Here is a 23884-nt window from a genome sequence, read left to right on the forward strand (position 1 = left end):
TGAGAGTGAGTGAGTCAGTCAGTGAGAGAGTGGGTCAGTCAGTCAGTCAGTGAGAGAGAGAGAGTGAGAGAGTTAGTGAGAGTGAGTGAGTCAGTGAGAGTGAGTCAGTCAGTGAGAGTGAGTCAGTCAGTGAGTGAGAGTGAATCTGTCAGTCAGTGAGAGTGAGTCTGTCAGTCAGTGAGAGTGAGTCTGTGATTTAGTGAGAGTGAGTGAGTGAGTCAGTGAGAGACAGTGGGAGAGTCTGTCAGTGAGAGTCTGTCAGTCAGTGAGTGAGTCAGTGAGAGTGAGTGAGTCAGTCAGTGAGAGAGATTCTGTCAGTCAGTGAGAGAGAGTCTGTCAGTCAGTGAGAGTGAGTGAGTCAGTCAGTCAGTGAGAGAGAGTGGGAGAGTCTGTCAATGAGAGTCTGTCAGTCAGTGAGAGTCTGTCAGTGAGAGCGAGTCAGTCAGTGAGAGTCTGTCAGTGAGAGAGTGGGAGAGTCAGTCAGTGAGAGAGTCAGTCAGTGAGAGTTAGTCAGTGAGTGAGAGTGAGTCAGTCAGTGAGAGTCTGTTAGTGAGAGTGAGTCAGTCAGTCAGTGAGAGTGAATGAGTCAGTCAGTCAGTGAGAGAATCAGTGAGAGAGATTCTGTCAGTCAGTGAGAGAGAGTCTGTCAGTCAGTGGGAGTGAGTGAGTGAGTCAGTCATTGAGAGAGTGGGTGAGTGTCAGTAAGAGTCTGTCAGTCAGTGAGAGTCTGTCAGTGAGAGTGAGTCAGTCAGTGAGAGTCTGTCAGTGAGAGTGAGTGAGTCAGTCAGTCAGTGAGATAGAGGGAGAGTCAGTCAGTGACAGAGTCTGTCAGTGAGATTAAGTCAGTCAGTGAGAGTGTGTCAGTCAGTGAGAGTCTGTTAATGAGAGTGAGTGAGTCAGTGAGAGTGAGTCAGTCAGTGAGAGTGGGTCTGTCTGTCAGTGAGAGTGAGTCTGTCGGTCAGTGAGAGTGAGTCAGACAGTGAGTGAGTGGGAGAGTCTGTCAGTGAGAGTTTGTCAGTCAGTGAGAGTCTGTCAGTGAGAGTGAGTGAGTCAGTCAGTGAGAGAGAGTGGGAGAGTGTCAGTGAGAGTTTGTCAGTTAGTGAGAGTTTGTCAGTGAGAGTGAGTGAGTCAGTGAGAGTGAGTGAATCAGTGAGAGTGAGTCAGTCAGTGAGTGAGAGAGAGTGGGAGAGTCTGTCAGTGAGAGTCTGTCAGTCAGTGAGAGTCTGTAAGTGAGAGTGAGTCAGTCAGTGAGAGTCTCTCAGTGAGTGAGTGAGTCAGTGAGTGAGAGAGTCGGAGAGTCAGTCAATGAGAGAGTCTGTCAGTGAGAGTGAGTTAGTCAGTGAGGGTCTTTCAGTGAGAGTGAGTCAGTCAGTCAGTGAGAGTGAGTAACTTAGTCAGTCAGTGAGAGAGTCGGCGAGTCAGTGAGAAAGTCTGTCAGTGAGAGTCTGTCAGTGAAAGTGTGTCAGTGAGAGTGAGTCAGTGAGAGTGAGTCAGTGAGAGTGAGTCAGTCAGTCAGTGAGAGTGAGTCAGTCAGTCAGTGAGAGTGAGTGAGTCAGTCAGTGAGAGAGTGGGAGAGTCAGTGAGAGAGTGAGAGAGTCTGTCAGTGAGAGTCTGTCAGTGAGAGTGTGTCAGTGAGAGTGAGTCAGTGAGAGTGAGTGAGTCAGTCAGTGAGTGAGAGTGAGTGGGAGAGTCTGTCAGTGAGTGAGAGTGAATGGGAGAGTCTGTCAGTGATAGTCTGTCAGTGAGAGTCAGTCAGTCAGTCAGTAAGAGTGAGTGGGAGAGTCTGTCAGTGAGAGTCTGTCAGTGAGAGTCTGTCAGTGAGAGTGAGTCAGTCAGTCAGTGAGAGAGATTCTGTCAGTCAGTGAGAGAGAGTCTGCCAGTCAGTGGGAGTGAGTGAGTCAGTCAGTCATTGAGAGAGAGTGGGTGAGTGTTCGTAAGAGTCTGTCAGTCAGCGACAGTCTGTCAGTGAGAGTGAGTCAGTCAGTGAGAGTCTGTCAGTGAGAGTGAGTGAGTCAGTCAGTCAGTGAGATAGAGGGAGAGTCAGTCAGTGAGAGAGTCTGTCAGTGAGTTTGAGTCAGTCAGTGAGAGTGTGTCAGTCAGTGAGAGTCTGTTAGTGAGAAAGAGTCAGTCAGTGAGAGTGAGTCTGTCAGTCAGTGAGAGTGAGTCAGTCAGTCAGTGAGAGAGAGTGAGAGAGTCAGCGACAGTCTGTCAGTGAGAGTGAGTCAGTCAGTGAGAGTCTGTCAGTGAGAGTGAGTGAGTCAGTCAGTCAGTGAGATAGAGGGAGAGTCAGTCAGTGAGAGAGTCTGTCAGTGAGATTGAGTCAGTCAGTGAGAGTGTGTCAGTCAGTGAGAGTCTGTTAGTGAGAGTGAGTCAGTCAGTGAGAGTGAGTCTGTCAGTCAGTGAGAGTGAGTCAGACAGTGAGTGAGAGAGTGGGAGAATCTGTCAGTTAGAGTCAGTCAGTCAGTCAGTGAGAGTGAGTCAGTCAGTCAGTTTGTCAGTGAGAGTGAGTGAGTCAGTGAGAGTGAGTGAATCAGTGAGAGTGAGTCAGTCAGTGAGTGAGAGAGAGTGGGAGAGTCAGTCAGTGAGTGAGATTGAGTGGGAGAGTCAGTCAGTGAGTGAGAACGAGTGGGAGAGTCTGTCAGTGATAGTCTGTCAGTGAGAGTGAGTGAGTCAGTCAGTGAGAGAGTGGGTCAGTCAGTCAGTCAGTGAGAGAGAGAGAGTGAGAGAGTTAGTGAGAGTGAGTGAGTCAGTGAGAGTGAGTCAGTCAGTGAGAGTGAGTCAGTCAGTGAGTGAGAGTGAATCTGTCAGTCAGTGAGAGTGAGTCTGTCAGTCAGTGAGAGTGAGTCTGTGATTTAGTGAGAGTGAGTGAGTGAGTCAGTGAGAGACAGTGGGAGAGTCTGTCAGTGAGAGTCTGTCAGTCAGTGAGTGAGTCAGTGAGAGTGAGTGAGTCAGTCAGTGAGAGAGATTCTGTCAGTCAGTGAGAGAGAGTCTGTCAGTCAGTGAGAGTGAGTGAGTCAGTCAGTCAGTGAGAGAGAGTGGGAGAGTCTGTCAATGAGAGTCTGTCAGTCAGTGAGAGTCTGTCAGTGAGAGCGAGTCAGTCAGTGAGAGTCTGTCAGTGAGAGAGTGGGAGAGTCAGTCAGTGAGAGAGTCAGTCAGTGAGAGTTAGTCAGTGAGTGAGAGTGAGTCAGTCAGTGAGAGTCTGTTAGTGAGAGTGAGTCAGTCAGTCAGTGAGAGTGAATGAGTCAGTCAGTCAGTGAGAGAATCAGTGAGAGAGATTCTGTCAGTCAGTGAGAGAGAGTCTGTCAGTCAGTGGGAGTGAGTGAGTGAGTCAGTCATTGAGAGAGTGGGTGAGTGTCAGTAAGAGTCTGTCAGTCAGTGAGAGTCTGTCAGTGAGAGTGAGTCAGTCAGTGAGAGTCTGTCAGTGAGAGTGAGTGAGTCAGTCAGTCAGTGAGATAGAGGGAGAGTCAGTCAGTGACAGAGTCTGTCAGTGAGATTAAGTCAGTCAGTGAGAGTGTGTCAGTCAGTGAGAGTCTGTTAATGAGAGTGAGTGAGTCAGTGAGAGTGAGTCAGTCAGTGAGAGTGGGTCTGTCTGTCAGTGAGAGTGAGTCTGTCGGTCAGTGAGAGTGAGTCAGACAGTGAGTGAGTGGGAGAGTCTGTCAGTGAGAGTTTGTCAGTCAGTGAGAGTCTGTCAGTGAGAGTGAGTGAGTCAGTCAGTGAGAGAGAGTGGGAGAGTGTCAGTGAGAGTTTGTCAGTTAGTGAGAGTTTGTCAGTGAGAGTGAGTGAGTCAGTGAGAGTGAGTGAATCAGTGAGAGTGAGTCAGTCAGTGAGTGAGAGAGAGTGGGAGAGTCTGTCAGTGAGAGTCTGTCAGTCAGTGAGAGTCTGTAAGTGAGAGTGAGTCAGTCAGTGAGAGTCTCTCAGTGAGTGAGTGAGTCAGTGAGTGAGAGAGTCGGAGAGTCAGTCAATGAGAGAGTCTGTCAGTGAGAGTGAGTTAGTCAGTGAGGGTCTTTCAGTGAGAGTGAGTCAGTCAGTCAGTGAGAGTGAGTAACTTAGTCAGTCAGTGAGAGAGTCGGCGAGTCAGTGAGAAAGTCTGTCAGTGAGAGTCTGTCAGTGAAAGTGTGTCAGTGAGAGTGAGTCAGTGAGAGTGAGTCAGTGAGAGTGAGTCAGTCAGTCAGTGAGAGTGAGTCAGTCAGTCAGTGAGAGTGAGTGAGTCAGTCAGTGAGAGAGTGGGAGAGTCAGTGAGAGAGTGAGAGAGTCTGTCAGTGAGAGTCTGTCAGTGAGAGTGTGTCAGTGAGAGTGAGTCAGTGAGAGTGAGTGAGTCAGTCAGTGAGTGAGAGTGAGTGGGAGAGTCTGTCAGTGAGTGAGAGTGAATGGGAGAGTCTGTCAGTGATAGTCTGTCAGTGAGAGTCAGTCAGTCAGTCAGTAAGAGTGAGTGGGAGAGTCTGTCAGTGAGAGTCTGTCAGTGAGAGTCTGTCAGTGAGAGTGAGTCAGTCAGTCAGTGAGAGAGAGAGAGTGAGAGAGTTAGTGAGAGTCAGTGAGTCAGTGAGAGTGAGTCAGTCAGTGAGAGTGAGTCAGTCAGTGAGTGAGAGTGAGTCTGTCAGTCAGTGAGAGTGAGTCTGTCAGTCAGTGAGAGTGAGTGAGGCAGTCAGTGAGAGAGAGAGTGGGAGAGTCTGTCAATGAGAGTCCATCAGTCACTGAGAGTCTGTCAGTGAGAGTGAGTCAGTCAGTGAGAGTCTGTCAGTGAGAGAGTGGGAGAATCAGTCAGTGAGAGAGTCAGTCAGTGAGAGAGTGAGAGAGTGTCAGTGAGAGTCTGTCAGTGAGAGTGAGTCAGTGAGAGTGAGTGAGTCAGTCAGTCAGTGAGACTGAGTGAGTGAGTCAGTCAGTGAGAGTGAGTGAGTCAGTCAGTGAATGAGAGTGAGTGGGAGAGTCAGTTAGTGAGAGTGAGTGGGAGAGTCTGTCAGTGAGAGTCTATCAGTGAGAGTCTGTCAGTGAGAGTGAGTGAGTCAGTCAGTCAGTGAGAGAGAGTTTTTAGAGTCAGTTAGTGAGAGAGTGGGAGAGTCAGTCAATGAGAGTCTGTCAGTGAGAGTGAGCCAGTGAGAGTCTGTCAGTGAGAGTGAGTCAGTCTGTCAGTGAGAGACTGTCAGTGAGAGTCTCTCAGTGAGACTGTCAGTGTGAGAGAGTGACTCAGTCAGTGAGAGAGGGGAGAGTCAGTGAGAGTCTTTCAGTGAGAGTGAGTCAGTCAGTGAGAGTGAGTCAGTGAGTGAGAGTGAGTGAGTCAGTGAGTGAGTGAGAGAGAGTGGGAGAGTCAGTCAGTGAGTGAGAGTGGGAGAGTATGTCCGTGAGAGTCTATCAGTGAGAGTCTGTCAGTGAAGGTGACTCAGTCAGTCAGTGAGAGAGTCAGTTAGTGACGTACCGATAGATTCAGGTTGTACTACTAATACTGTCACTAATAAGAATAATATCCCTATCAGTAAGCCTAGTTTAGAGGGTGTTGATTCCTTTAAAAAACTCCCTTGTATTAACCTTCCACCTGAGTCTCAACCATATACAGTCATAATGGCTGGTGTTCCTCGGCTCCCCCAGGCAAAGCCCGAGTCTCATAGCGAGCTGAAGAATAAAGTTACACATTGGTTAAATGGTAATAGGCCTTTACCTGCTAGATTACGGGCTGAAATCTTGACTGTACGTAGGGTGTGTTGGTTGGGTAATAGAGTCAAACAAGTGGAGGGAGATTGTGTGATCATAAATTTTCGTGACCCAAGGGTGGTGAGCCATATCTGCACTTTTCCTAACATCTTGAGAGTCACAGGAATATCCACTTTGGATTTGTCATATTTTTATCCACACAACTCTCATGCATTACCATGTGACACGCCTACTGTTTGGGAAAGGGTTAACAGGAGCTTTCATCGACAGACAGGACCTGATTTTCATCTCCCACTGTCCAATTTTTATGCCCCCTTGAATTCCTTAGAAGGGGTTGACTGACTACCATCAAATAAGAAAAATCTGGGTAGGTTGCGTAAGGCCTGTCCTGGCCCAGATACCTCGGGGTTAGCAGGGAGGGGTGGGTTAAGAGGGGCACACGTGGGATCGGGTACTTTGCTTCCCAGTCCCACACTTGTTTTACCAAATGGTCCATCCCTCACTCACATTGATTCCTGTTCCCCTGAGAGCGAGTGTAAGGGCTCTAACAACATTGCAACCCAACCAGCCATCTTGGGTCCCGCTCCTGCTTCCCCGTGGATTATCCCTACCAGCTCTTTTCCCATAACTCTGGTCTTGTGGAATGTCGCTGGTCTTCGTAGTAAGGTAACCTTGGAAGACTGGTCTGTCTGGGTAAACACCCATGATATCCTGGTTTTTCAGGAAACTTGGGCTGTGGATCCCATCTATCTTTCTGGGTATGTAAATTTTTCTAAGGGGGCCTCACGTGGAACAAGGGGCCGTCCTTCTGGCGGCCTTTGTATATGGGTTAAGCAAACTCTTGGGTATTCCCTTAGAGAATTGGTTATGGACAGCCCTGACTTATTGATTATCTCATTGCAACACAATGATGAACCTGAAATCTTGATCATAAATGTCTATAATAGGGGCCTCCCAGGTGGCCGTGGTACAAATACCTTTTCACAACTGGATGGGTTTTTGGACACCGTTAATATATGCACTAATGTCATAATTGTGGGTGACCTAAATGCTGTTTTGAACCCCTGGTCTTTGCCTCTGATTCACTCACATGGGAGGTGGACGCGATCCTAAACATCCCATCTCTCGATCTCCCCCCTATCAAGAGGTGGACCGAGTCTTCTACCCAGTGGATGAGCTTATGTATGGAGCGGGGTTTCAGGGCTGCAAATGGACGGACCCCCTCTGATAAAGGTGGTAAGATGACCTTTTCTGATGGTCGACGCTGTAAGAGTAGAATCGACTATGCCCTAATCAAAGTGGAGTTTTGGTCCACATTATGCGACATGGTGGTTCATGACCGCCCCGAGAGTGATCATAACCCATTGGCTCTGAGTTTTTTACTTTGTCCAGTCTATAGAAATAAACCCTCTGAAATAGTGACTGCTGAAGCCCTTTTATTTAATAATCAACGGCGAGTACGCTGGGAAAAGGTTGCTATTGACAGTGCACTACTATCAGGGATTAGTTCCAAGGTTTCCTGTGCTTTGGAGGATTTACAGTCTCTCCAGAGCACAGAGGATGTTGTTGGTGAGGCCACACACGTACACGAACATCTATTTTCTGGCCTTAAATCCCTTTTTTCCAAACCATGCAAGGCTAAGAAATCTCTTATTTTAAAACCAACCTCCTGGTATAACAAAGCATGCCGAGATTCCTATAGCAAATTGAAACTTGCTATCACCATTAAAGATCCGGTTAATATCAGATTGGCCAGAAAAGACTATAATAAGGTCAAAGTCAAGGCCAAACAAGAGTGGGATAACGATCACTGGATTGACCTTCTGGCTGCCAGTAAACATCGGAACTTAACCTTGTTTTGGCATATTGTTAAGTGGGGCAATTCACCGAATACCCAGGTCCCTACCAACCATGTACCTCCGGATGCCTGGGTGACGCACTTTGAATCTCAGTTCTCAGATGCCTATCAGGTCGAGGGGTTTGTCCCCGTAGCAAACAGGGACCTGTCCACCTCCCAGACTTTAATCTTCGACTGTGCTGAGGTTGAAAAGGCTTTGAGTAAGGTTCCGAGTGGCAAGGCACCGGGTATGGACTGTGTTCCCTCGGATCTTTTTTAAATCTGACCTTGGGAATTGGGTGCCCTATATTGCTCATATTGCTACTGCCATAGCCAGAGGGGCCGCCATTCCAGATTCTTGGAGGGGCGCCGAGATCCTACCCATCTTTAAGAAAGGAGACCGCTCCTGCCCGGGGAATTACCGCCCGATTAGTCTTATTGATTCTGTTCAAAAAATCATTGCAAGAATGATCCTGGCAAGAATCCAGACTTGGATTGAGCAGGAGGATATCATCTCTCCTTTGCAAGCCGGTTTCAGACCGTGCACTAGTACCATCGACCAGGCTTTCAAGTTCCAATTGATTGTCTGGAAAACGGTTTATCTGTGTGGTGGTACTTTATATGCTGCCTTTGTAGATCTTCGGTCAGCATTTGACTTAGTTAATAGGACTAAACTCTGGAGTGTACTGGCGGAGCTAGGGATCCCGGTTGATCTCTTGAACATCATCATTAGGCTCCATGATAATAACTTTGCACAAGTTCGATGGGGGAAACAGGGGCAGGTTACTGATAGATTCAGGGTCAATAGGGGTGTCAGGCAGGGGTGCGTCCTTGCGCCTACTCTATTTTTATTGTTTATTAATAGAGTTGTCCAGTATTTTTCTTCTACATCGACGGACGCCCCAACGTTGGGTGATATTAAAATTCCACTCCTCATGTTTGCTGATGACACCCTACTCCTTTCCCAGACTTTGTCTGGGTTACAGGTGGCTTTAAATGTATTTACTAACTTTTGCTCTGATTTTGACCTGTCAGTTAATGTCTCTAAAACCAAATATATGGTCTTTAATAAAGGGAGATGTGTGAAGGGCCATGTTTCCATGAATAACGACCTGCTTGAACGAACTAATGTCATGACATATCTGGGGGTAGTATTTGAAAACAAGTTGGACTGGAGGCCGCAAATTGATGTTCTTACTCTTAAATTTGCCCAGCTTTCTGGTTGCCTAGTTAAAGAACAAAAGCAATCCCAGTCGAAAATGATAGGCCCCCCCATTAAAATCTTTAATGTAAGGATTAATTCGGCGATCCTTTATGGCGTCGAACTTTGGGGTTTTGCCGATCTTTCTCCCCTGGTTAAGGCACAACATAAATTTTTCAGAATGCTTACGGGCCTTCCTTGTTCTACCCCAGTGAAACCGCTCCTGTTGGATCTTGGCTGTCATTCTTTTGATGACATTGCTAGGTTCAAGCCACTGGCCTTCTGGAGGAGACTATGGACAGTCCCCGAGTTAGGCCCCTATGCTAAGGCATTTCTTGATGTTCGATCCATCTTGGGAGCTGGTAACATTTCTTGGTTCAGGCAGGTTAGACTCTATGGGGTTGGGAATTCTGTGGACCGACCCGGCTAATAACCCTTTCCCCTCCAAAAAAGATTTTAAAGGCCTTTATTGGTCAATGGTGCTGCAAAAACATCTATCTTCAGCTTCTGCTGAGTCCTTGACAGGCAGGTTTCTAGATAAAAAAAAAAAACCTCTTCTTGAAGCCTATTGGGATACTATCTCCAGGCCCCGAGACAGGAAACTCTACCACCAATTTAGAGTTGGCACTCTTCCGACTAATTCATTTACAAAAAAATGGAAGGGTGTATCTTGTGATTCTTGTAACTGGTGTATTGACTGTGTTGATTCTGTTGGTCACATCTTTTTTGTTTGCCCTGCCTACGTTGCCCCCGGGCTAAATGGCTCAAACCATTATGTCGCACTTTGGGAACAAGACAAGGGTCAGAAGCACTTAAAATTTTGCGTTTTGTCTCAAGTGAATGTGTCGCAATTGCTGTCGCTAAATTTTTGGCCTGGGTTTGGTATATTAGAAACAAGAGGCATTAGGTTACCGAAATCTGTTTATATGATTATATTTTATTGTGATTACCTGGATTTGTTTTTATTATACATTCTGTTTGTATTTTTCTTTGTATTGCAACTGTCTTTTATGATGAAATACATCGATAATAAAGACTAATGAATGAATGAGTCAGTCAGTCAGTGACAGTGAGTCAGTCAGTCAGTGAGAGTGAGTGAGTCAGTCAGTGAGAGAGTGGGAGAGTCAGTGAGAGAGTGAGAGAGTCTGTCAGTGAGAGTCTGTCAGTGAGAGTGTGTCAGTGAGAGTGAGTCAGTGAGAGTGAGTCAGTGAGAGTGAGTGAGTCAGTCAGTGAGTGAGAGTGAGTGGGAGAGTCTGTCAGTGAGTGAGAGTGAATGGGAGAGTCTGTCAGTGATAGTCTGTCAGTGAGAGTCAGTCAGTCAGTCAGTCAGTCAGTCAGTAAGAGTGATTGGGAGAGTCTGTCAGTGATAGTCTGTCAGTGAGAGTCTGTCAGTGAGAGTGAGTCAGTCAGTCAGTGAGAGAGTGGGTCAGTCAGTCAGTGAGAGAGAGAGAGTGAGAGAGTTAGTGAGAGTGAGTGAGTCAGTGAGAGTGAGTCAGTCAGTGAGAGTGAGTCAGTCAGTGAGTGAGAGTGAGTCTGTCAGTCAGTGAGAGTGAGTCTGTCAGTCAGTGAGAGTGAGTGAGGCAGTCAGTGAGAGAGAGAGTGGGAGAGTCTGTCAATGAGAGTCCATTAGTCAGTGAGAGTCTGTCAGTGAGAGTGAGTCAGTCAGTGAGAGTCTGTCAGTGAGAGAGTGGGAGAATCAGTCAGTGAGAGAGTCAGTCAGTGAGAGAGTGAGAGAGTGTCAGTGAGAGTCTGTCAGTGAGAGTGAGTCAGTGAGAGTGAGTGAGTCAGTCAGTCAGTGAGACTGAGTGAGTGAGTCAGCCAGTGAGAGTGAGTGAGTCAGTCAGTGAATGAGAGTGAGTGGGAGAGTCAGTTAGTGAGAGTGAGTGGGAGAGTCTGTCAGTGAGAGTCTATCAGTGAGAGTCTGTCAGTGAGAGTGAGTGAGTCAGTCAGTCAGTGAGAGAGAGTTTTTAGAGTCAGTTAGTGAGAGAGTGGGAGAGTCAGTCAATGAGAGTCTGTCAGTGAGAGTGAGCCAGTGAGAGTCTGTCAGTGAGAGTGAGTCAGTCTGTCAGTGAGAGACTGTCAGTGAGAGTCTCTCAGTGAGACTGTCAGTGTGAGAGAGTGACTCAGTCAGTGAGAGAGGGGAGAGTCAGTGAGAGTCTTTCAGTGAGAGTGAGTCAGTCAGTGAGAGTGAGTCAGTGAGTGAGAGTGAGTGAGTCAGTGAGTGAGTGAGAGAGAGTGGGAGAGTCAGTCAGTGAGTGTAAAGAATCTGAGGTCTTTCTGCAGGAGCGTCAGGAATCAGTAGAGTATGCCTCAATCCTCCCCTGTGGTTCTCCGACTCTATCAAACACTAGAGTATCGGATGACTCAACAGGGGAAAACAGGGAAACAAAACAAGGGAAGGAGGGGGGTCCGGTTTATGGATGGGTGAAGAGGTCTTCGAGACTTGGCAACACTCCGCTGTAACATAAAGAGTGGGTTAACCAAAAACAACATACAGCCCCCTTATATCTTCAGGAAATACATTCTGTGTCATTGCCTACCAGGCACAGTTACTTCTGATGTGAATCAGGACGGGGCAGCACTCTGCAAGGCTTAGGCACATCGAATGTCGACCAGGATTAAAAGATGACTTCACTCTGGAACATTCTATAGCACAGGCAGCAGACAGTTAATACTACTTCTACCCCAATGTATGTTTTGTAACTCACATGTTCTTCGTAAAGGTTCTCCTAAGAAGAGTGGAGTTGTTGTGTGGCTAGTGTTGCAGTATTTTGTAATCCTAAGAAAGAAACATAACAATTCACTTCCCCCTCTTAATCATCCAAATGAAAACAAATGAAAGCAGCGCCCCGCGCTGTTACCGTTTTCGTTCTGTTGTTGTTGACAGGACTGTGGCACGGTGGTTCACGCTAGCTATCCCTTTTTCTCAGGGGGCGACAGAACCAAGCTAGCAGTAGACTGCCAGGAGACAGCGCGGAAGAAAGGGCTACTCCAATTCTACTTCAACCTCCAACCAACTGGACCCATGAGTATAGGAACGGATAATGACAAACTAAGAAAAACCAGACTATAGGAAAGATAGGGGTGCTGCCTACAATCAGGTAAAGAACACAAAACAGGGGACCAAACAAGGAACTAGGATAAGGTGGAATCTGCCACGTTGGAATGGCGCAGATACACTCACTCAGGTGATGAGGGCGTGAGTGGCTTCACGATGCTGCAGGCAATTCGGCGAGACCCGGAGATGAAAGACTGGAGACACCGGGGAAACTCTGCAGCTCAAGGCACAAGTGCAACGGACTGAAAACGGCGTCACAAACACCCACAAAAACGCCGGTGAAACTCTGCTCTCTACTCGCTAGAGAAACAATCCAGGACTACAACGCCTCCGGGACGGGAACAGGAAGTCTCGTAACGGAAGTCAGGCAATGTGAGTCAAAGACGGAAACAGGGCTTGGAGCTAGAACGCTAAGCGCGTTCGTTCATGTTTCAAGTCCTTATATACTGGACCTGCGCACCCGTCCGTCCACCAGGCATGACAGTGAGTGGGAGAGTATGTCCGTGAGAGTCTATCAGTGAGAGTCTGTCAGTGAGAGTGAGTCAGTCAGTCAGTGAGAGAGTCAGTTAGTGAGAGTGGGAGAGTCAGTCATTGAGAGTCTGTCAGTGAGCGTGAGTCAGTGAGAGTCTGTCAGTGTGAGTGACTGAGTCAGTCTGTCAGTGAGAGTCTGTCAGTGAGTCTGTCAGTGAGAGTGAGAGTTAGTGTGAGTGAGAGAGTCAGTGAGTCAGTGAGAGTCAGTATGAGTGAGAGAGTCAGTGTGAGTGAGAGTGTGAGTGTGAGTGTCAGTGTCAGTGAGAGTGTCAGTGTCAGTGAGAGTGTGAGAGAATGAGTCTGTGAGAGTGTCAGTGAGAGTGTGAGAGAGTGAGAGTCTGTGAGGGTGTGATAGCCAGTGAGAGTGAGTCAGCCATTAATGCAAGGCATTTGCAGTTAGGGTGAGTACTCTAAAGCTCAACTTTCATTGTGGCATTGGTTCGAATATAAAACCCGTACATGTTTGCAGAGTTTAACGATTTGTGGCTATTCCTAATGCTCTGAGGATACTACATTATTATATGCAAGTAAATACATACAGAACAAATAAAAGAAACAATTATAGTGAAGACTTGAATCCGCATGTTCTGAAAACCTGTAATTTCCCATCTTTCAAAAGAGCACAAGCAGCAGCTGTTTTAAAGCACTCGTGCTTGTGTTCGTCATTGCTAATTTATATTAATCGATTTCATTTTAAAGCAACTCAATTAAGATAGAGAGACAGCACATCGGGCAAGGATTACAACGCACCTGGGAAAACACGTTAAACTCTTATCTTATCAAGCCCAGGAGTGGTGCGTGCGTGTGTGCGTGCGCGCGCAGTCTGCTCTTTTTCAAAGCACATACTCGTGCTTGTGGCGTTCCCCTGCATGCTCCCGCAAGGTGTATGCCGCCACAAGCATGAGTATGTGCTTCGAAAAAGTGCTGAACGACGGCTAAAGGTCTCCTATGCAGCGCTCGCGCGCTGCGTACGCGAAACCTAAAAAGGAATGGTATGCCCATGATTCTTGAGATAGGACAGGCTCATCTAATGCCTGGCGGAATACTACACGGCAGACGAGGCGGAAGCATCACGCCTCACATGTGTGTTTAGGCTCTGGTAACTCACAGTTTTCTACTACCTCAAGTGGTAAATATACTTTGCTGTGTCAGTTGGGAGACAGTCATTTTGTTGAGGGCAAACTGGCTTACCATTTTGAATAAAAGTATTGTCCGGTAAGCCAACCTAGGAGTTGGTTGAGTATCTTGGCCTCTCTGTACAGGATGCTTGCTATTGCCACATGTATGCTTCATAAAAGAATAGTAAAGTGGAGACACACAGATAAGAGTTTATGTTACACTGTCCAAGAAGTGGTGGGTAGGCTGCAGGATCAGTCGCCATATACCACTGATACTAAACAGGTACGAATGTGGATAATGCAACCCATTTAACACTGCAATCTTTTGTGGCATAGGGAGAAATGGATAAGATGCTGAGTTTCAGATCACTTGAATACATTCTGATAGTGCTTCCTGATTTAGAAAGTGTTTGGTGTTGGATAAAATATTAAGAACAAGGTTTCACTCGTCACATAAAGGCTGCATATCAAATATTCATAGGCAAATACAACAGCATGAAACCACAAAAAATATGGCAGCTTGTTTATTCCTACATTTTACTGGAATAAAGAGACAATGCCTAAATACTACTGGACCCTACTGAGCATGTGTTAGACATGTCATCCTTAGGGTGGTCTTACCCCCAACTTTTTTCTTTTGCCTCGCATTTTTGCTGATTCCTTTTTTTGGCCTTAGGACTCTGAACACTTTACCACTGCCGACCAGTGCTAAAGTGCATATGCTTCTCCCTTAAACCTAAAGACATTGGTGGATACCTGACTGGCATATTTGAGGTACTGGTAAGTCCCTCGTAAAGTGGTATACCATATACCCAGGGCCTGCACTTTAAACGCTACTAGTGGACCTGCAGCACTAAGGGCTTGCCTCCTGTGTTCTGAAGTTTCAGGGACACAAAAGACTTCCTACAATTCTGCTGGTGCTGCTGGACTCTGCCTTCTGTGAGTCCTACCCTTGCCTGAGGTGCCCCTCAAAGTTCTGGGCCCAACGAAAGCCGTGCCACAGTCTGCGCGACTTGACAAAAACACTGCATTCACTTCAATGGAGCTCACAGATGGTGCGGGATCCCCTTTGCGCGCTTGACGACGACGCAGTAGACTCATGACATCGACGAAAGCTCCATCCAAGGTATTTCTTCAGCGGGGACCTGCCTGGGTCCCGTAGGCGGCCTGTCATCCATCATGGTCGGCCTGAACTTTGAATTTCCACCAGTCCCTCGTGGCCTCAAGTAACCTTTTGACTGCTAGTGACTTCTAAGCACTATTTCTGATTTAATCTTTAAAAATTCATATATCGACTTCTACTGATTGAGTTTTAGTCCTTTTGGTCTCATTTTGCTCAGATAAATATCTTTTTATCTAAACTTGTGTGGAGCCTTTTTTGGGGTATTCATTGTGTTACTGTGTGTGTGTTGCACAAATACTTTACACATTGCCTCTTTCGATAAGCCTGACTGATGTGTGCCAAGCCACCAGAGGGTGAGCACAGGTTATCTTTTAGTGTGTATCTAGATTACCCTGACTAGAGTGGTGGTTTCTGCCTGGCCTGGGTGCATACCCTAGCCAACCAGGAACAATATTTCTAATATCATGTCTGTGGGAATATGAACAATACATCTGAGGAACTAAGTTCCTTTCACAAACGTTACCATTTAGGCAACCACAGCCTCACTAGATTGCCTCTAATTATACAAATATCAATTTTATGTCACTTCTAACTCCACAACCGTATGTTCTTTACTCTACTTTTCCCAGCTCACATATTTGATCAATATATAAATCTTAAAATTTATAGATCAAAGTTGAATAGAAAGCCAAGACTTCATTAAAAAGAAAAGCAAAACCTAGTTAATAACAAGCAAGAAAACCCCTATGTTAGGATTGAAAGTAACTAATAATTATACATACCGCTCCAACAGTATTAACCAGCTCAAATACGTCTTTCTTCACCGCAGTTTGATTAGAATTCTTTATCTTGTACTGTACAGACAAGAGAACACATTAGAGAGTACAGTCCACTGCCATCACTTGTCACATTTGTCATCAAGGAGATGGCAGCTTACCCTGTTATTGTCCACTATTACGCTCAGCTCCATGATGCTTGTTACTGGGAGCACGTCTCGCTTCCGCTGTAACCAAAGGACACACTGTTTATTAAAATCTTTTTATTCGTGAAGACAGTAAAGCAAAAAGAGAACACCATACTTACAGATCTTTCATCACAAGCAAGCCAAAACACAGGTAGTACAATCAAAACAAAGACCCTACTTATTATTCTGTATAGCCATCTTGCTATGTGTAGAACCACAGTCATTTTCTCTGACTGTGTCCACCTGTGTGAAGACATTTCTTCCCTGGTGCTCCACTCACAGATCAACTGTGTGAGAAATTGTATTATTAGTTGGGGGCAGGGCCGGACTGGCCGTAGCGTGCACCGGGCGTTTCCCCGGTGGGCCGCCAGAGTGGGGGCAGGTTTTTGGCCTCTGGATGGCCAATATCGGCCCCCGGTAACAATATAGGCCGAAACCGGCCCTTGCAGAAAGCTCGGCCGCACCCCCCCTGCCTCCCGAGGAGCGAGCAGTTTGCCAGGGCCGGTGTCGGTTACCAGTCTGGCCCTGGTTGGGGGGTAATTGTCTACCACAAGTAATAATGTCACTGTTCTTGTTAGGTCTAGTAAAGGTTTCAGTATTTAAACCTGAGCTTAACCCCTGGTAGCTATGGCACAGAGCAGACAGGCTAAACTTAAGAACATGTGTTAAGCATTTAGAAGTACCAAAACAGTTAAAAATGAAACACAATAAAAAATAATGTCAATTCATGAATATAGAGGATAATCTAATGAACAAAATGACACTAAAATGACAATGATCTAATTAGAGGAACTAGAGATACAAATCTTTACATTTTAAACTTAAAAATATAACCAAAAAGGGCTAATCAAAGGATCCATAAAGGGCCTTCTAATTGCACTATATCTGTACATGATTTGAGGATGACTGCAATGGAGTGCATTTTGACTATAGAAACATAGGGTCAACCTTGTTGAAGGTTTTACCTTTAGACAGTCTCTGAATTGGAAATCAAAAATACTCAGTGGGGCCAGACAGCAAGCTGTGTCTGAGAAGGTCTCTAAGAGGCGGACAGCCATGAGACCAGGTCTTGGTAAAGCTGTTGAGTTTTGGCGGGAAATCTCTGATGGGGAGAAATTCAAAATTTGTGCCCAAGAAAGGTCCCTGGCTGGCCAGATATTTTTGGCATCTTTGCCCGGAGAAGATTTCTATGTTTAGACATAGTCACTTTTCTGGAGCTCAGATTTATCCAGCTGGGAAAGGCAGCAAACTGTAGTCAAACAGGACTCCATAAAGCTGAATACATTCTAAAATTGATTTGCTGCGGAGGAAAAGCTCAGAGTGGGACCACTTCAATCATTGACCCAGCAGCAACCCACCTTCATTGGATTGACTTGGCAGGTTTGTCCCAGTCCCCCAGAGGTCTTTGGAGTCAAAAAAGTTTCAAAGTCCCAGGTTTCTCAGGATGATTTGAGAAGTACACTTAGACAGAGGAAAGGGTCCCAGCACCTAAGAACCAGCACTTAGGGGTCAAGAAGAAAAGAAAGAAGATTCACTCCAACTGAAGACACTTGCAGGGCCCAGGGCAAGTCCAATTGGAACTAGTGAGCCAAGCTCTTCAGGATAAATGACTTATTGCAGCTTGTTGTGTCCCTGTAGCCTAACAGGAGGTTAGCCAACTGACCCTTGAAGTTCACTTCTTTGTCATGTGTACAAGTTGGAGCAGGCCCAGCCTTTCAGGTCTCCTACAGGTCTACAGGCAATCGAATCGGAGGAAGTTGTTCCGCGGACGTTACCGGGCCCTATTAAGGGAGTGAACAGATCCTAGATTTGAGACGTTTTTATCTCCACTATCCTTGTCGTAGATCGACTACATAAAGGAATTTTTAAAGAGGTCGACTTGGACAAGGTCCTGGGGCTATTTCTGAATTAATGCAGACACGGTCAGAACATATAAAAGTCATCTGCATCTAGCATATACTAGAGGTATCATATCCCTATGAGATAAATACCCATGAGGACACCAATTGAATAATCCGCATGAGGCGCTATGATTTAAGCTACCAGAAAACGTATATGAGACCATTGGTGGCGTTTGTGTGTTAAGTAGCGGACCAGGTTCATGCAAGAGGAATCGTGAAAATATCTACAAGTAAACTGTTCTGCATACAGCAAATATTTTAAATATATAGAAATTGGGATCTGCAATAAATCCTGAGGAAGGTGTTGGCTGTATATTAGGGCCTACCGAAACGCGTTGATGCTTTAATGAGAGGAAATCATACAAAATCTGTGATGACAATGGTTTTGTGACTTGTATATTATGATTGTGTTTCACTGTGGTCACAACCGATGAACCTTTGATTTGGCGATTTCCTTGCTTGAATAGGATTAATTTGTCCTTTCTTTTTATTTATTTTTTTCCCAATTTATAAATGTACTGTTTTGTATGAATATTGATGTATATTTGTTACAGTATCTGTTTATGAATCATGAAAAGAAGTTTTAATTTATTTTTATTTTTATGTGTATGAAATTTGGAAACTGTCCGTTTTTAAAAATAATTTTTAAATATCTTTGTAATATTTTACATATTTTGTGATATATGTCATTAATTTGAATAAATTTGTGAATAACTATTTTATATTATCTTTTTGATTGCATTCTTGATGTCCATTCTCATCCGGTTAATGTGAGACTTGTGTGGACGATTGGTTGCTGAAACATATAGATCCAAGGGAGGTCTGTTTTTTGACTAAGCTCCCACAGGTCTCAACAGGTGGTGTAGTCCTGCTTTTGTCTTTCACTGGTCCAGTACTGTTTTCAAGAGGGTGCCCAGGGGTGTCACATTTATGCCTGGCACTGCAGGTGACTCCTGGTTCCTACCTAATCAATAGGAAACAAGATCGCTGGGGTAACCGTACCAACTTTTGCAAGAGTTCCTGTGTGCCCTACTGCAAACAATCCCACAGTATCTCTGTCTGCTCAAATCCAAGAAGGTGAAACCCTTATCATACTTGTGCAGCACCTGTGTGCCTACCCCAGAAATGTGGCCGGGGAAACAAGCATTCACTCCTTTGTGGCTACTTTAAACCAGTACTGGGGGGGCAGCTAGTCTCGCTTGTCTCTGCTTGTCTCGCTAGTGGAACAAAGAAGGGCCCTACCCTGGTGTCAGCTAACATTTGCCCATGATAGGGTATGTGTCTTTGAACTTAATTGAGTCCCCAGGCACACCTAGATAGTCATCCTGCCAGAGGAACAGAAACACCTCCCCACGCCCAAGACTTTGTCCTGCTTTGGGAGCAGTTTTCACAGATTGTCAGGGGGCTATTAAGCTGCTAGGTGACATGTGAAGCTCATGGAAATGGGCTTCCAGATGCTTTAACCCCTTGAGTGCCCCGCCCTTTCCACGCCCTGTGCCGGGCAGATAGTCTCGTCATGGGCACAGTGCAACCGCGGCCCATGAAGCGACCATCTCGTCATGGGCACTCAAGGGGTTAAGCAGGAAAAGGTGCCTTGCTAAAAGTACCTTTTCCAAAGTATTTAAAACAAATCCAACTTCATCAGTAAATTGGACTAGTTATAAATATTTCAAAAAGTCCAAGAATTAAATTTGCTGCTGTTTCTTAGCTGGAAATCATATTATTAATTTTAATATTGTGTCCCTTAGCTTTTCTATAGAACCGCCAACCTTGATACGGTGAATACAGCTTTTGGTAACTTTTCACTGTAAGGACAAGTTTAACATAAAAATTTTACTTTTCCTTATTTTAAATAGCATGCACTCTGCCTTAGCAGCAGTAATGGATTCTTAGGGTGACTTATTAATATTTAAAAGGAAGGTTTAGGCCTGTCAAAAGGGATTATTTTGACAGGCCGAATTGGTATTTTTAAAACTGCACAACCAGACTACAATGGTAGGCCTGCAGTCAAGTTTGCACTGTCACTGTAGTGGGTGGCACAATGGGTGCAGCCATCGACTAGTTACATTTAACCTACAAGCCCTGGGTACACTTTGCACCACATACTAGGGTTTTATAGGTAAGTTAAATTTGCCAATTAGCAATACAGCCAATTTTATCATTATCAGAGTCGAATAACCAGCAGCATCAGTCCAGAAAAAAATGGGGTTGCTCATGCAAAAGAGGCATTTCCTTACAAACTGGATAACTCAATGAAGCTATGAGATATACATCTTTCTCTTGATTTCCAGTAGGACTCTCCTCTGCACCAAAGTGTTGCCACATACGTCTGAAAATAAGTGAAATCTAACGTCTTCCACCAATACCAACTTTTTCTGCATGCCCACTAAAAATATCATCTGTTCTGGCACTGCACCACCACCATCAACATCCCCGACCACTAGAAGCATCACCTTTGTTCCTTGCAGGCTGCATACAAACCTTCCAAACCATTAGTACAGCATCACTTCCCTGCACGTCCTGCAAATCATGCACAATACTTAAAATGCAGTTATGAAGAGCTTTAGCTAGGATTACTCCAGGCACACCCAACACTTGGAGGTAAACTCCTCTCTTTATGTGTTCTATCACCTCCAACTTTGATTCAAACCTTAGCATAGCCTCAATGGTGCTAGATATAAAAATTGACAAACTCTTTATTTAATCGGAAATAGCAGCAGACAGAGTTTTCGAAGCTTGTATCCTGCCATGCTCTTCTTGATCTTCTGTTCCACAAATATCACTAGTTCACTGAAGTCCTGTAGCTGTTTCTTTTCACTCTGGACCATGGATTATATTGTGCCTATTGTCTATAGCATCTTTGTTTTCGAATTTGAAATGTGCAGTATTAGGTGTTCAGCCCTTGCTTCATCTTCAGGAGGCTCAGTCACTGTTGTACATCTTTTGGGTGCAGGGTTGCAGGTATTAAAGAAGTACCTCTTTACTCTCCTTCCTTGATGCCATATTTCAGGCTTTTGCAGGAGCAATGAACATTACCAGCTTGTAAAACTCCCACTCCCCGATACCCCCACATCAGTACTCATAGATTAACTCAATGAACTGTACATGTGTGTAATACACAAACTACTAAAAAGAACAAAAATGGTTTTTGCATTCATAAAAATCTTTTGCAAAAAGCTTTAAGAATTTAACCATGGCTGACTGATTAGTTTAAGGAGAATTCATTCTCACATTGTGGGAGGTTTAGTAGTGCCCTATGGCAAGTCAAGCCTCTCTTGATCTGGCTTGCAAACCACCCAGTGTAGGACCCAATAAGAAAGGGCTTTAATATTTTATGGGACAAAAAGAGAACAGGAGTAAACCCGTTAACCCAGTTGAGACCGGGTATTTATTGTAACAATAGAACAACGTCTCAACAGGTAAATCAAGTGGCGGGACTGATTAAACAGTGTATCAATCACATAGCACAGGAAAGAAAACAAGGGAGAACGAAGGAGGGTGAAAAGATTGTTATTTGCATATAGAGGCAAAGAATTACAACTAAATTGCAGTAACCATAACAATCAGATGTGCACTGAAAGTGTTGTGGTGAATAAACGGCGCAGTGACACAAGTGATTAAAGAAAAACGTGAGGCAGCGCAAAGAAATAGTAAGGTAATCAGTAAAGGTCAAACAAAGTATTTACAATCACAAAACATAATTTCATTGTTTGTGGTGACCTATAAAAATGCTGCAATTGGCGTTGTAGAGTCGACGGCGTTTCGACCTTTCTAACTTGAGGTCATCATCAGGACGATGGTTACACAATTCAATTTTTGGGGTGCTCTGTAGGCATTCAATGTGAGGGAAGAGGGAAGATGGATCCTATACGTCTGGCACCCAAGGGCGAAATAACTTGAGGAAGCAATCCAATGCGAGGAGAGGTCGGAAATGGCAAGTCCAGCGTCGAGGTACCCAAGCCTAGTCATGATTCAGTTTGCATTGTGTGTGCTACAAGCTATACAAATAAATAAAGCAAATAAGGAACATTGATTAAGTCCTCTTTCAGGCATATCTGCCTTGCTGGAAGTGGGAAGGAGTATTATTAATTAGCAACCTGGGTAACACAGTACTTTATGAACTCAACTTTTTGTTTGTTTTGAGAATCTTGAGTAAATGGTAAAATAAGAGGTTTTGCAACCGTGTTCTGGTACATTGGCTATCACACACAGGTTATGTTTACTTGTTTCTTTTGTTGAATACTGCTCAACAAAACCAATTCAGAAAGCCATTTAACCCTATGCTCTGAGGCTGTCCCAATGGTTCTCAGTGCATAATATGGGAGTGGAGATTGGTGATCAGTCTCCAGCAGTTTGTGGTCGATGGGGTGGATGTTCCAATACAAGATCTTGGTTGGACTGGTGGTTAGCGGTCGGTTGCCAAATTCCTGTTTGAGCCTGAGATAGTCCTTTAGTGCTCAAGCACCAAATGTTTTCCTGGAAATTGCTGTTGTCAGAATCTTTATTAAGACTTTCAAGTTAGATTGGGATCTAATAGAAGTATTTAAACTATTGCATTCCAAATGCTTGTTCTTTTTGCATCTGGCCCAGGAGGATAGTAACTGGTACAGCATTATGTGAGTCAATTTGTCTATTAGAGGTAAACAGATTAGCAACCTGAATTGTATTGATGACTGACTTTGTTCTAGCCGCACCATAACACATCAGATATCTTTTCGGCCATTCCGAAATTATCCTTAGTTGAATTTAACATGCATTTCTTCCTATAACAGGAATAGCAATGCCTTCAATTTCCGATTCGCAATGGAAGGCGTTAAAGAAAAATATGTGCAGGGTTGCCCCAGTGAATTGAGAACTTTGTATCTATTCCATCATATATTTTGGGAGGTAAACCAGGACAATTACTAACAGGTGTATAAGGTTTATTTTTATACTCATGACACCTCAGATCCAGAAGATCACAGGCCTATTTCTTTTAACTAGATCTTTCTGTAGTTCTCTCTCCAATAATCTATTTTAAAAATGATTGACAAGTTAGTCTATGAACATTTGCAATTTCGTGAGAGGCAATGGAAACAAAATACCTATGAATAACAATAAGGAGTAACATCGAAAAGTTAATTACATTAAAGGTTAAGGGATTGAACTGTCAAACTGACAGAAATATTGGAAGGTGGATTATATCTTAATCTTTAGGCCAAATTTAATCAAGTGAAAATTAACCTTTTACAAAGAATTAAGTATCAAATAACTTAGGTATATCTTGCTATTATTTATGTTACAAGTAAATGGAACAAACCTTGTTAAATTCTGTCTCGTGTGTCAACTGCAAACGATCTTTTTCATGAACTTACGAATGGCGATATGGCATGGAAATAGATTTTGGCTGCATGCAAGTGATTCAGACCTGCCCAGGTGGGTCTTCGTAGAAAATAAGTCCTCCTCTAGTTACTAACTCCAATTGTTATTAACAACTGAGAGTGTTCAGTCTCGCTTTCTGGTTACCATTAAGACCGCATACTCCATATTCTGTTATTATGTACAAAGTTTAAGGTAAACTGACGTTATCTTCAGTTTGAGACAATACAGAAATTTGCTTTGCAGGTGAGAGATTACACTAGAAGCACTGAGTTCCACAAGGTATACACACCATATGCCAAGTGATAAACAATGGTTATTTTGTGTAATTCAATGCTCTACAAAAGACCTATTATCTCCAAATGAGTGACCACCGAATAAAGAACTATTGAATTGAATTGAATTGAGAGAGGAATCTTACTATATAATTTTGCAGAAAATACTTATGCCACTAAAAGAAAAGGTCTCAAAGAAGACCGACAAAAATCTATAAATAACGGGATTACTAACAGATCCATTGTACTGGAAAACACCTGCATCCAAAAAGGATACAAACGCATCTTGTATAAGATATATTATGTTTAGGGACACAGCAGACCGACTGGGAAAAAATCCTCTCGGAATTTAAATCCCAGTTGAGATTTTATTGCAGAGTATTTCAAAGATCAGCTCAAGCTTGGAAGCCACATCCACCCAACAAAGGCGCATTCTGCAAGGTACTGAACTCCTTTAAAGATGCAAGATCTGAATGTGACAGATTATGCAAGTTCTCGCAGGCTAATCCTCACGCTAGCAGTGAGCCACACAGCACAACGAGTTTGGTAACATGTTACTGAATGTACCTCATTGATTGATCTGATATCACAAAATCGAGCTAAATCCTGCAATCATCTTAATAATGACCTCTCCACATTTTCCCATCTGACATCCTCCCAGAAGAAATGGCTTGTGAAAGGCATTATGGGAGCAAAGTTTGGAACCTTACTCAACTGTCTCTTCTGATGTTTGTTGGTGGAATTCTCCTCTCTAAACTGCCACATTTCAGAATTAGAAAGACTGTTCTATAAGATATGCGACCCATATCTACCTGTATGTAATGCATGGCTAATTTCAAACTATAATTGTATTTTCCCTCGGCCATGTTGGTTAT

General features: G+C 44.4%; 1 protein-coding gene across 1 annotated transcript in view; it reads right to left on the bottom strand.

Annotated features, from left to right (window-relative positions):
• The window catches only part of LOC146866832 (disintegrin and metalloproteinase domain-containing protein 9-like), a 762935-nt gene that overhangs the window by 590324 nt on the left and 148727 nt on the right, over nucleotides 1-23884 (bottom strand). Inside the window, exons 7-8 of the mRNA XM_085601842.1 lie at nucleotides 15449-15514; nucleotides 15294-15365 (exon numbers count right to left, since the gene is read on the bottom strand). Coding sequence (XP_085457968.1) covers nucleotides 15294-15365; nucleotides 15449-15514 — 138 coding nt within the window. The remainder of the gene's footprint in view (nucleotides 1-15293; nucleotides 15366-15448; nucleotides 15515-23884) is intronic.

This window comes from Triturus cristatus, chromosome 1_2 (genome assembly GCF_964204655.1).
Source record: "Triturus cristatus chromosome 1_2, aTriCri1.1, whole genome shotgun sequence".
NCBI classification, from domain to species: domain Eukaryota; kingdom Metazoa; phylum Chordata; class Amphibia; order Caudata; family Salamandridae; genus Triturus; species Triturus cristatus.